The 13,344-nt window shown below is 50.1% G+C and overlaps 1 protein-coding gene across 1 annotated transcript in view; it reads left to right on the plus strand.

Moving 5' to 3' along the window:
• The window catches only part of ACVR2B (activin A receptor type 2B), a 28,933-nt gene that overhangs the window by 13,966 nt on the left and 1,623 nt on the right, over window positions 1–13,344 (plus strand). The window contains exons 2-10 of the mRNA XM_047770299.1: window positions 8,531–8,738; window positions 8,958–9,067; window positions 9,220–9,371; window positions 9,454–9,597; window positions 9,997–10,140; window positions 10,410–10,558; window positions 11,497–11,611; window positions 12,662–12,800; window positions 12,890–13,020. Of these exons, the coding sequence (XP_047626255.1) occupies window positions 8,531–8,738; window positions 8,958–9,067; window positions 9,220–9,371; window positions 9,454–9,597; window positions 9,997–10,140; window positions 10,410–10,558; window positions 11,497–11,611; window positions 12,662–12,800; window positions 12,890–13,020 (1,292 nt within the window). The remainder of the gene's footprint in view (window positions 1–8,530; window positions 8,739–8,957; window positions 9,068–9,219; window positions 9,372–9,453; window positions 9,598–9,996; window positions 10,141–10,409; window positions 10,559–11,496; window positions 11,612–12,661; window positions 12,801–12,889; window positions 13,021–13,344) is intronic.

Below are 13,344 nucleotides of genomic sequence, written 5' to 3' on the forward strand. Positions count from 1 at the left end.
AGGTGTTGGATTTCCTGGACGGGGCCTGCAAATTCTGTATCTTTTCTCTTTTTTCCCCTATTTTTCTGTATCTTTGTCTGTTTGCTTTATCTTTTTTTTTTGTGAGGTTTCTTTAATGTTGTCTTCTAATCCTTCTGTTGATTTTCATTTTATATCATATATGTGTATTTTTAATTCTCAAGGGCTTTTGTTAGCTGATCCTTTTTCTTTCTTCTTCCTTTCTTTCTTTCTTCCTTTCTTTCTTTCTTTCTTCCTTCCTTCCTTCCTTCCTTCCTCCGTTTCTTTTTCTTCCTTTCTTCCTTTCTTCTCTTCCTTCCTTCCTCCTTCCTTCCTTCCTTCCTTCCTTCCTTCCTTCCTTCCTTCCTTTCTTTCTTTCTTTTTAGGGCCACACTCGAGGCACATGGAGGTTCCCAGGCTAGGGGTTGAATCGGAGCCACAGCTGCCAGCCTACGCCACAGCCACAGCAACATCAGATCCGAGCCACGTCTGCGACCTACACTTCAGCTTACGGCAATGCCGGATCCTTAACCCACTGAGTGAGGCCAGGGATCGAACCCACAACCTCATGGTTCTTAGTCGGATTCTTTCCGCTGTGCCACAGAGGGAACTCCTGTTAGCTGATCTTTTAGCAATGCCATCCTGTCTGTTTTTCATGAGTGCATTGCCTTTGATCTCTGAGGATACTGATACAGTTTTCAAAGTCATCTTCTTCCTGCATAATCTTTGTCTCCTCCAAGTTTTATTGTGTTTTGTTTTTTCTCCTGTCTTTTTTTATCTTTGTCTTTTAGGTACATAGCTTCCCTAGGCCTCTTGTATTGAAGGATGGATCTGAATACTGATTGAAATCTCTGCCCACTGTAGGATGATTGGAATAGGTTGTTTTTGAATCTAGTCAGATTCTCCTGAAAAGTATCTTCAGTTTTCTGTTTAGGAGTGGGGTGGGGTCTAGGCCTGACTGCCAGCATCCTGGCAACCACAGAGAGAAGAGAGCTGGGGGTATCTGTATTTAGTATATTATGTGTTTTTCTTATTTCAGTATGGTACCTGTACCCTGAAATTTGCCTACTCCTCCCTCTTCTGAGGCTCTCTATTTGTGTGTGTGTGTGTGGGGGGGGGATACCTATGCATGTGAAATTTCCTGGGTCAAGGACTGAACCCTTGCCACAACAGCAGCTCTGCTGCAGTGACAAGGTGGGATCCTTAACCCACTGCGCCAGAACAGAAGGGACTTTCCTGAGGCTATTTTATCTTTGGAAAATTACCGGCTGTGGAGTTCCTGTCGTGGCTCAGTGGAAATGAATTTGACTAGTATCCGCGAGGATGCAGTTTTGATATCTGGCCTTGCTCAGTGGGTTAAGGATCTGGCGTTGCTGTGAGCTGTGGTGTAGGTCGAAGACATAGCTCAGATCTAGTGTTGCTGTGGCTGTAGGGTAGGCTAGCTGCTGTAGCTTTGATTCCTAGCCTGGGAACTTCCATTTGCCATGGGTGCAGCTCTAAAAAGCAAAAAACCCCAGCTGTCTGCAAGGCTAGGGATGGGTAGCCCCCAGCCATGGGAAGTGATAGTGAGATCTGAGGTTCTGACTGTCCCTTACCAACCCATCTATCTTTGGACTTATCTCTGCCCCATTTCCAGATACATCTGGTGCCACAAATTCCTGAGTTTGGGAAGGTTCTGCGGTAGAAATCATGTTGCTTCTCAGCTTTCTCCACAATTTAGAAGTCTGTAGTCATTGACTACTTGTGTATTTGCTTTCCAACTTTAGAACTTCATTTCTGTGGTTCTTTCATTTCTAAATTTTTTTTAAAAGTTATTTTTTAAGTTTTAAAAATTTAAAATTTCTGGCCACACTCATGGCATGCAGAAGTTCCCAGGCCAGGGATCAAACCTGAGCCACAGCAATAACCTGAGCCAATGCTGTGACAGTGGGTATTTAACCTGCTGAGCCACATAGGAATTCCTCTGTGGTTCTTTCCTGTTCTGTTCTTCTTCCTTTTTTTTTTTTTTTTCCCTTTTGGCTGCTTCAAGGCATATGGAATTCTCTGGCCAGGGTTCAGATCCAAGCTGCAGTTGTGACTTAAGCTGCAGCTGTGGCAGTGCCAGTTCCTTAACCCACTGTGCCAGAATGGGGATTGAACCTGCACCCCAGGGCTCCCTAGATGCTGCTGATCCTGTTGTACCACAGCAAAAACTCCTTTTCCTGTTCTTTTTGTCCTGTGGGTTTATGCCTTAAAAATCTTCTTTGCTGTGGTTTTAGTGGAATTACAGAAGGGGGCAAAAGTAATATCTGTCTCTCCTTGACCTTTACCTGGAAGCTCTCTCATCAGTGTTCTTCAGGAAAAATGGGCCCTGGAGAAAGGCAAGTGTTTCAGTGAGTGGCCTTGGACGCATACCTTGTTCTATGGGAGAATGGTGCCAGGGACTTGTTTATAGAGTTGAGGTTGGAAGTGACTTGAGGTGACCTAGCTTGATTCTTTGTTCCTAGGCCCAACTTCTGGAGGCAGATAGAGTTCCTCTTGTCACCCTTGGAAATTGCTCCTGAACTCCCATTTCTGGCAGTAATAGTCATCAAAATAGCTGAAAAACCTCCTTATACAAGATAATGGAAATGTTGGATAAAGTATAACAGATATCCTTTTAAAATGCATATGCATAATTGCATGTGTAAAAAAGTAAGGGAGAAGCAAGCTTGGGCTGGAATCTAGAGCTCTACCCCTTCACTGGCTAAAGCTGCTTATTCCCAGGGGACTTTGCCTCTCCATAATTTAGAGATGTGGGTTTAGTAGCAGTGTGTGAGGCATAGGAGATAAGATGCGGAATTGAGACTGAGGCTCACATGATAAGACCTGCACAGGGTTGTACATTCATTGAAAGTATGGACTAGGGGAAACCTTTTGCTGATAAGGGGATAGATAATGAATTTTTTTTTTTTTCTTTTGCCTATGTTGATGGGGGGTGGGTAGTTTCTCTTGAGCATTTGTAGCTATAGATATGTGCTTCCATGAGCTTGGAGTTGAGGTTGGTACCATCTGTGTTTCCTGGGAAACTGGAAGTTGAGAAATTAAAATGACTCCAGATTGGTAATGTCCTAGAAGATTTGGCAGAAGCAAAAATATAAATTATCTCTGGAAGCTTGCCCCTCAAAATCTTGGCCTCACTTTTTATTCCCACAGAAAAGGCCCCCACTGAACATAAGCTCTGAATCCAAAAACAGAATCCAAAATTCCAAAACACACAGGGAAACAAGAGACCACGAGTGAAAAATCATCAGAAGTAACAAGTGGCAGAAATAAATATTCAAGAAGTTAAATTATGGAATTACTAGATAGGGATTTAAAAGTATGACAAAGATCAAAGTTATCAAAATTGACCAAGAAGATTTTTTCTTTAATAGAATTTCTAGAAATGAAGAAGTAGAGTAATTGCATTTATAAATTAAGTAGAACTAAACTGCAAATTAGACCGAGCTAAAAAGAGAATTAATGAGTTGAAGTTAAACCTATGGAATTATCTGTAATGCTGCTTAGACACAGAATTGAAAAATATGAAAGCAGAGTTGAGATTGGGGATGGTCTGATATTTGTAAGAGGAATTTTAGAATTAAAGAACAGGAGAGATGCAATATTCCGGTTGATAAAAGCCACAAATTTTTCAGAATTGATGAAAGACATGAATCATCAGATTTAAAGCATACTCTTCTAAGCAGTGTAAATAAATTTCACCGTAGACACATAGCTCATCAGTGACACTTTAAGAAATAGATGTGAGGAGTTCCTGTCGTGGCTCAGTGGTTAATGAATCCGACTGAGAACCATGAGGTTGCGGGTTCGATCCCTGGCCTTGCTCAGTGGGTTAAGGATCCGGCATTGCCGTGAGCCGTGGTGTAGGTCGTAGATGTGGCTCGGATCCCGCGTTGCTGTGGCTCTGGCATAGGCCGGTGGCTACTGCTCTGATTCGACCCCTAACCTGGGGACCTCCATATGCTGAGGAAGTGGCCCAAGAAATGGCAAAAAGACAAAAAAAAAAAAAAAAAAAAGAAAAGGAAAAGAAATAGATGTGAGAAATCAGCCAGAGGGAAAAGACAGAGTATCTACGAAGTTAAACTAATAGATGTTTCAGCACTAATGATGGAAGCCAGATGATATTTTCGCTGAAAGAAAATAACTCAGCCTAAAAGTTTATGTTCTAAACTGTCAAGTTACGAAAAAGAACAAAATAACATTTTCAGAAAGGCTAACAAAGGCAACTCTACCGAAAGATCTTTACTGAAGGAAGGTGTTCTTTGGGAAGAACAGTGGTCCTAGAGAAAGAGCAGAGATGCAGAACGGATGGTGAGCAGATAGGTTGGTGAATGTATGGACAGACAAGAAAATGCTGATTGTATCAGATATCTGCTCTGGGAGGCAGGTAAGAAGAACAACAGCCAATTAAATACTAAACACACACGTTATATTAAATTAATTAAATGTAAGTTGGAAGGAGGTAATTGGAGATTAGAACCATTAAGTTCCTATGAGGAATGTGAGAGATGGTGATTAGCTTTAGGCTGTTAGCATAAGTATACATATTAAGATTTAAAGGTTAGACTAGAATAGAATAGAAATAGGGTTCATTATTTCCAGACCAGAAGTGGCTGACATGTGGAATTAAAAAAGATAATCCTGGTACAGTGGATTAAGTATTGGATGTTGTCACTGCTGTAGCATGGGTTCAATCTGGTCTGGGAACTCCTGCATGCCAGGGATAACCTGAGGGTGGCAGTAGTAGAGAAAAAGCAAATTTAACCATAGTGTTAATTATAAATATAATGGGACTTAATTCTAGATCAAAGACAGTGTTAGATTGATTTGAGGGGAAAAGATACAGGAAGATTTAAAATAAAAGTTGGAAGAAGATAAATTGGGAAAATACTAATTACAAGAAGTGTCATATAACATTGAGAATAAAGGCATTACCGAGCAGGACTTCCCATTGTGGCTCAGCAGAAATGAACCTCACTAGGATCCATGAGGATACAGGTTTGATCCCCTCACTCAGCAGGTTAAAGATTCAGCATTTCCACTGTGGTGTAGGGTCGCAGACACGTCTTAGATCCTGCATTGCTGTGGCTGTGGTGTAGGCTGGCAGCTGCAGCTCTGATTTGACCTCTTGCCTGGGAACCACCGTATACCCTAAAAAGAACCAAAGGCGGGGGCATCACAGAACATGTGAAGGGCACGTACTCCAGAGCCAGGCTGCCTGTGTTCAAAACCTGGTTTTGACTCTTAGTAAATAACTTGGATAGAGTTACTCTCTTGTGTGAAAGAAATTCAGAGATGAAATAGAGGCACATTTTAAATTCTTTTCCTGCCTCTTGTCTGTATGTGCCATTCCATGGTCTGTATGTGCACACCTGTGTGTGTGTGTGTGGTGCTAGCCCACGCTCTTGCCTCCTTTTTGGTTGTCTGTGGCCCCTACTACACCTGGCCAGCCTCCCTCTGGTCGTGGGAAAGGCAGTGAAGATGCTCCTCTGTGGACTGGGGAACATGGAGTCAGTATCCACATGGAGTTACAGCTCAGATACTGTCGCTGGGAGCCCTCACCTTCAGGACCCTTTTTGGGTCCTCTGGTTGAGCCTGCTGGGACAGCAGGTGCTCAGCTAACTTTTGGTTAGCATCTAAAGCAGGGCCTCCCAGGAAGGGAGCCTGGTCACTGTTGCGGGGCAGGCGGTGGCTGCCTCTCTCTTGGCAGACCTGAAGCCTGGACCACGAGGAGAAGGCTGGGCTTGCCTCACTCAGCCTCGGCGGTTCCTGGGAGGGTGCACTGGTGCCAGGGGCCTGAGGGAGTGTGGGGGACTCGGGCCTTGAGATGCATCCTGGTCTTGTCACTCTCCAGTGCCTGCAGAGGGAGGTAGGGGCTGCTGAGGGGCCTCCAGGTGCCAAGGGCAGAGTGCAATGACCCACTTGCTGCTGGGGGCTGTGGTACCTCTGGGAGATGTTGGCTGGGCTGGGTGCACCTCCATCCCAGAGTTCGGGGACCCCAGGGGAGGTGTGACTGCTCTAGCTCCAAACCCTCCACCAAGGCTCCTTCTCTCTTTCCCCCTCCCCTGGATTTCCCTCTTTTCTCACCAGTGGAACAAGCCCAGTGCATCCAGGGCTGATTGGCCTGGGAAACAGACCTCAAGTATCACAGCTGGTCCATGTAGCTTCATCCACCTCCTGGAATGTGGGTTCTGAGTGGAACCTGAATATGTTCTTTTGGTGGTGGTGTGTGTCCAGGAGCAGGGTTTCTCTGCCCTGAGGGCTTGGGGAACACTGGGGACTTCTTTCCACCAAGGTGTAACCCCCTTGGAACTTAAGGACTGCCCATTGGAGACACCGCTGCTTGGATACCTGGTTCCTTTGGAGGCCAGAGGTTGGGTTGGCTGGTGCTTGGGGGTAGAGCCAGCCCCTTGCCCAAGTGTCTTTGGGGGGGGTGCTCAGCTTCCTCTCCTGCAGAAATGGGCAGTGGGCTAAGGTCGGGGGAGCCTGCTGTGCTTGGGGCCCTGGCTCTGTGGGTGTGGGCGGGAGCCCCATGCCTGGTAAAAGGCAGAGGGCCTTGTGGTTGGAGTGTTGCCAGAGGCTATAAATAGCTGAGTGTGTGCAGAAGAGGTATGGGGAGGGGATCCCTCTCCAGTTGGCAGCAGAGCCTGAGCTGGAGGTGGGGTAGGCATGGTGTCTCCCAGTCTCCCCTGATCCCCCTAGGGCTCTGAATGCAAAGCTCTTGCAGGTGTGGGTGTACACACTGCCAGCTTGATGGGGTGGAGGCTTGTGTTGTGACAAGATGGCATAGGTAGCAGGGAAGGGGTCTGGCTCTGATAGAACAGCAGCCGTGCCAGGCATTGTTCCAACCACTCTTTAAGTCATTTTGTTCTTGGAACAGCCAAGGCAGTAGGTACTGTTATCACCCCCTTTTTCACAAGTGGGGACACAGAGGCACAGGGTAGCTGGAGGTGTCAGCACCAGGACTTGAATGCAGTCAAGGCCACCTTTTTCTCACTTAGTCTGTAGGAGGATCTTGTCAGGTGGGGGTCTAATGTCATCCTGGACCCTTTGGTCCTACCTGGAGCCTTGAGGTTTGGGGTTCCCAGCCCTGCCCACATAGATCCTGCCCACAGTAGTGTCCAGAGGGTTCCCTGCCTGGTCATCAGCTTGTAGAGTGGAGCTAGACCAGCTTTGGACCACTCTTGATGTCTGCTGGCCTCTCTTGTTTGGGCTCCTGACGTCACATGTGGGAGCAGGGGCTTGTTGTCTGAGGGGAGATGGAAGCTCCTCTGAGGCTCGGGGGCTTGGCTTATAGGCTGAGGCTGCCCTATTGTCCCTTCCTTTCAAAATCCTGCTCTAGCCAGGAGATAACTATGTCCTTGTGTCCGACCATAGATCCTTCCTTCCGTCCTTCCATCCATCCACCTATTCCACCTGTGTCCAGAACCAGTTCTAGCACTCGACAGGCATGGCTTCTGCCTTCATCAACTTTACTGAGGGGAAGGCTGTTTAAAAGACAGTCCTCAAGCACATTTGCTTTGTTTCTTATGTGAGTGTTCATTACATTATTTTCTCTTAGGGATTATTTTTAGTTATATTATTTTTAGACTTCTTGAATGTCTGAAATAATCCTTTAAACAACAACAAGCAACTAGTCAAGGAAGATAAATTGGGTAAATGGAGGATGCAAAAGGCCACAGGGTTGTAGGGGTCCTGGGGACAGTGGGGCAGATTTGGGGGCCGGGACTAGGGGCTGTTTGGGAGGGCATGGTAAGAGGAATGGACTTGGTAAATGTTGGAGGCTGTGTTTGAAGGGGCAGTTAGGCTGAAGTGTTCAGCGACCTGGATGGCCCATGCACAGGGCAGAAGGGGAACGGGAGTGGGTAGGAAGTACCTACAGGGGTCTTGAGGAGCAAGCCCAGCTGGGAGGATCCTCTGTTACCCTTGCTCTCCACCAGCCAGCCCCGCTTGGTGCACACATTCCCCCATGGTGATGCTGGGAGCCTTACCCTTCCTGATCCTTTACCACCTTCTCCAGTCCAGCCAGGCGCAGGTGCTGTTTGCTGGGTGCAGAAGGGACCCTGGAGGGTGCTCATTTCCCATCAGGTCTGGTCAGGGGTGTGTGTTTTGGTGGGGGTCGGGGGACGATGACACACACCAGCATTGTTTCCCTGGAGGACTCTGGTGAGTGTGGGACAAGGCTGAGACAGCGGCAGGAAGTGCCTTCCTAGTTTCTGAGACAGAAGGGGTGGTTCAAAATGTAGATTAAGGCCCACTCTAGTTCAATGGGTCTGGGCTGGGCCTAGAAATATGCATTTTTAGCAACACTCTCCGCTGCACCCTAACAGTGATTCTGACATGCTTTGGAGTTTGAGGGCCCCTCCATTCACTGCTGCAGGCCCACTCCCACTCAGGAGCCTCAGGAGCCGGTAAAGCCCTTCCCTGTGCATCTGGCCCGGGAGTCCAGCCCTGGCCAGCCATCCTCCCTGACATGGCTTGGGTGGCTCAGCATCTCCCTCCCCCGGCACAGGTTCCGGGCGTGGGGAGGCCGAGACACGGGAGTGCATCTACTACAACGCCAACTGGGAGCTGGAGCGCACCAACCAGAGTGGCCTGGAGCGCTGTGAGGGCGAGCAGGACAAGCGGCTACACTGCTACGCCTCCTGGCGCAACAGCTCAGGCACCATCGAGCTTGTGAAGAAGGGCTGCTGGCTAGACGACTTCAACTGCTACGACAGGTAGTCGGTGCCGCCAGGGCCGAGGAGGGGCTCTCCTGGGCCAGCAGGGGTGGTACCGGGTCTCTCTGAGTGCGTGTCCACCCTTGGTTGGCCCTCTTGACTTCCTCCTTTAGGGACGGTGGTTCCCCGTGGGGTTCTCTTTGGGGAGGGGTTTGGCTGGGCTGCCCCGGGGAGTCTGTGCCCCTCAACTGAGGGGCGGATGGGAAACTGTGCCTCCAGGCAGGAGTGTGTGGCCACTGAGGAGAACCCCCAGGTGTACTTCTGCTGCTGTGAAGGCAACTTCTGCAACGAGCGCTTCACCCACCTGCCTGAGGCAGGGGGCCCAGAAGGTGAGGGCCACCGGGGAGGAGACGTGGGCCAGCTGAGGTCCTGGAGCGCTCAGCTCCTGCTGGGTGGGGAGCAGCTGCAGGGCTCTCTGGTCTGGCCCTGGAGGTGTGTGGGTAGGCGGGCTGTGTGACGCCGGGCTCCATGTGTCCCCCAGTCACGTACGAGCCACCCCCGACAGCCCCCACCTTGCTCACTGTGCTGGCCTACTCGCTGCTGCCCATCGGGGGCCTCTCCCTCATAGTCCTGCTGGCCTTCTGGATGTACCGGCATCGCAAGCCCCCCTATGGCCATGTGGACATCCATGAGGTGAGACGGGGCTGGCCTGGGGCAAGGCGGGATAGAGGTGGGGAGGCCAGGCCAGGTCCTATTAAGCCCTTGATCTCTCCAGGACCCTGGACCTCCACCCCCGTCCCCTCTGGTGGGCCTGAAGCCGCTGCAGCTGCTTGAAATCAAGGCTCGGGGGCGCTTCGGCTGTGTCTGGAAAGCGCAGCTCATGAATGATTTTGTGGCTGTCAAGATCTTCCCACTCCAGGTGAGTGTTTGCCACTCCAGGGCAATCCCAGGGCCCATGGGGGTGGAGTGGGGCTAGGGTAGTGCTTTGCAAAGCCACAGTCTGCTCTGGTTTTCAGGAATTTGTTTTGACATCAGGTTCTGCTTAGAGGCCCTGGATAGCAGTCCACCCTGAGCAGTTGCTCGGGACACTTAGCGACGACAGGCCTGCTCTGCTTCTCATTGATTAGGTGTTCTCTGGACCTCAGTGGCCCCTTGTCAATCAGATGCTGGCCTCAGTGCTCACATCACTATTGGCTTATGGTCCTGGGCCTGGCACAGCTCTGCTTTGCCTCCTTCACTGAAGCTGAGGTGGGGGCAGGGGTGGGGGAGCAGGTGGGGCACTTCTGCAGGGTGGAGTTCAGCTGCTTCCCCGCCTCAGGACAAGCAGTCATGGCAGAGTGAACGGGAGATCTTCAGCACGCCCGGCATGAAGCATGAGAACCTGCTACAGTTCATTGCCGCTGAGAAGCGAGGCTCCAACCTGGAGGTGGAGCTGTGGCTCATCACGGCCTTCCACGACAAGGTGAGCCATGCTTGTGGCTCCCGCTCCCACGTAGGTGAACAGGCCCTCCTGTGGCTTTCCATGGCTGTGGACGTGAAGGTGTGCAGTCAGAAACCCTAACCCTGGGATCACTTCTTAGGAATAGTAATGACTTCATGATCACCACCCCCCTACAGCGCCTTTCCAACCCCTTGTGGCCTCATCGCTTCCAGCCTATAGCCCACAGAGACAGCCAACCTGGCCTGGGCTGGGTTCTGTCCTGTGCCCAGAGCCTGTGCTGTCTCCTCTAGGGCTCCCTCACAGATTACCTCAAGGGGAACATCATCACGTGGAATGAACTGTGTCATGTGGCAGAGACAATGTCAAGAGGCCTCTCGTACCTACACGAGGACGTGCCCTGGTGCCGTGGCGAGGGCCACAAGCCATCTATTGCCCACAGGTACCTGGGTTAGCAGTTGCCTTCCCTGCGCCTGACTTGGAGTTGCAGAGAGGGTTGGAGGGTGAGAACAGGGCCTGGGGGTCTCAGTTTCATAAACAGGCTTAGCTGCTATGTGGTGTTTCAGAGGTGACTGCACAAAACTCTGGGCCCTCCTGGCCCTTCCTCTGCCTTTCACTGGCATCCTGCAGGCTGACCTTGCAAGTCAGTTTTCTTGTGCCCTCCAGTGGCCACAGGGGGAAGTGCTGACTCTTTTACTTTGGTTGGTGGGTTGGTTTAGCCACTTCTCAAACTTTTTGGTTAGAGTCCCTTTAATTCTTGTGGGTTTTGTTTGTTGATATTTGCTGTATTGGAGCACACATACTGCATTAACTGTCAGAGTGATGACGTGTGTGTAGCCTCTGGAAGATTCTATATTCTTAAGAGAACAAGGATTTTCTAAGAAGGCAAATAACAGATTATTATGAAAAGAATGTTGACCTTGCAGATCCCCTGAAATGCCTCAGGGACTCTCTGGGGTCCTTGGCTGATGCTTTAGGAGTCACTGTGTTAATTCCTCATCACAGTGCTCACTAAATGGCAGGCAGTGCTCTGAACACTTAGAAACACCAAGTCATTTAAGCCTCATAACCACCCTGTGAGATAGGTACTGTTTTTCTCTGCTCATCATTTTTTTGGCTGCGCCATGCAATGGCTTGGTGTGGGATCTTAGTTCCCAGGCCAGGGCTTAAACCTGAGCCGCAGTGGTGAAAGCGCCAAATCCTAACCACTAGACCGCCAGGAATGCCCTCTGCCCGTGTTAAAAATGAGCTGGTGCGGACCTTGTTCCCCAGATATGGTGGAATGGCCTGGGCTGGGGTCTCTGCGAGTCAGGGTGGGAAGCTAGGAACCAGGTCGATTGGACCACATGTCAGCTCCACTTCAGTCCATTGTCTCCACAGGGACTTTAAAAGCAAGAATGTATTGCTGAAGAGTGACCTTACAGCTGTGCTGGCTGACTTTGGCCTGGCTGTTCGGTTTGAGCCAGGGAAACCTCCGGGGGACACTCATGGGCAGGTAATGGGCCTCAAGGGGTGCAAGATGGGGGCTGGCACTGGGTTGGACCCTGCCCTTCTGGTGCTCACCTGGCAGGGTGCAGGGGCAGGGGTTACCTTGAGAGCTCAGAGCAATGCAGTCATTTCACCAGTGGGGAAAGTGAGGCCTAGAGCGTAGTGTGGCTTCCCGGGCCTATCAGTGAGAAACAGATTCTTTTTCCTCTTTCCATTCTAACTGTTTTTTTGCCTGCGACTGTGGCATGTGAAGTTCTTGAGCCAGGGAGCAAACCCATGCCACAGTAGTGACCCAAGCCACTTCCGTGACAACGCCAGATCCTTAACCTGCCGAGCCAGTGGAGAACTCTCAGTTGTAATTATTAAACAAGGTAAAAATAATTATAAATATGGAGTTCCCATGGTGGCTCAGCAGAAACAAATCTGACTGGTATCCATGAGGCCGCAGACTCCATCCCTGGCCTCCCTCAGTGGGTTAAGGATCCGGCATTGCTGTGAGCTGTGGTGAAGGTTGCAGATGCGGCTCAGATCTGGCATTGCTGTGGCTCTGTTGTAGGCTGGCAGCTCCAGCTCCAGACCTCTAGGCTGGCAGCCTTCATATGCCGTGGGTGTGGCATTAAAAAATATATATTATTATTATAGATAAGAATATACTAAGAATCCAAAACCAAAAACCTACAATAACTAACCTAAAGTTAAGCTTAAATCATCCTAGAACAATTGCTATTATTATTTTAAAGTATTCTCCCCCCCCTTTTTTTTTTGATGTTAATCTCTGCAAAATACACACCATCTGTGTAGCCCCTTGTGGTTTTGCTGGAGTAAAGAGGCAGCAGTTCCACATTCGATTACCATTGTCTCTAATGATACTTGAAAATTATCCCTGAAGTGTAATTTACATTCTGACCCTTGTGCTCCCGCCCAGTGGATGTGGCGAATCAGGAACAGCCATCATTGTCGATGGCCCTGCTGTGCATATAGAGTGTAGTTCTCAGGGCCAGCTGTAAGTGCATTAGTGTGTGGTCAGTGCCTGCAGACCCTCCCTGTTCTCGCACAGGTGGGCACGCGGAGGTACATGGCCCCTGAGGTGCTCGAGGGAGCCATCAACTTCCAGAGAGACGCCTTCCTGCGCATTGACATGTACGCCATGGGGCTAGTGCTGTGGGAGCTCGTGTCCCGCTGCAAGGCTGCCGACGGTGAGTGGGCTGGAGCCCCGAGCTTCCTGGGTGTGGGGTGGGGAGGGGGAGAGCCCTCAGGTGACCCCACTGGGCACTCTCTTCCCCAGGACCTGTGGACGAGTACATGCTGCCTTTTGAGGAGGAGATTGGTCAGCACCCGTCCTTGGAGGAGCTACAGGAGGTGGTTGTGCACAAGAAGATGCGACCTGCCATCAAGGATCACTGGTTAAAGCACCCGGTGAGGGCCCTGGGGTGCAGGGGCAGAGAGGGGGTCCTCAGGCAGCAGGACAGTTGTCATCCCCCCAGCCTGGTCAGAGGCCACTTAGTGCACTGCCTTCCTTCCACCAGGAGAATATTTGGGGAGGCTTGTGCCTTTCAGAGCAGCAGAGCTGGGTTTGGCCCAGAGAGTGTGGGCTCCATCAGGGCCTGGGTTGCCCCCAAGGATCACTGGCATGGGGCGAGCCCACCAGCCCTGGGCCTGACACATGTGGGTAGGTAGCCTGGCTCTGCCAGTCAGCAGCTGGGTGACTTCCAGCAGAGTGCTTTATTTCTCTGAGCCTCT

This window comes from Phacochoerus africanus, chromosome 1 (genome assembly GCF_016906955.1).
Source record: "Phacochoerus africanus isolate WHEZ1 chromosome 1, ROS_Pafr_v1, whole genome shotgun sequence".
Taxonomy (NCBI): domain Eukaryota; kingdom Metazoa; phylum Chordata; class Mammalia; order Artiodactyla; family Suidae; genus Phacochoerus; species Phacochoerus africanus.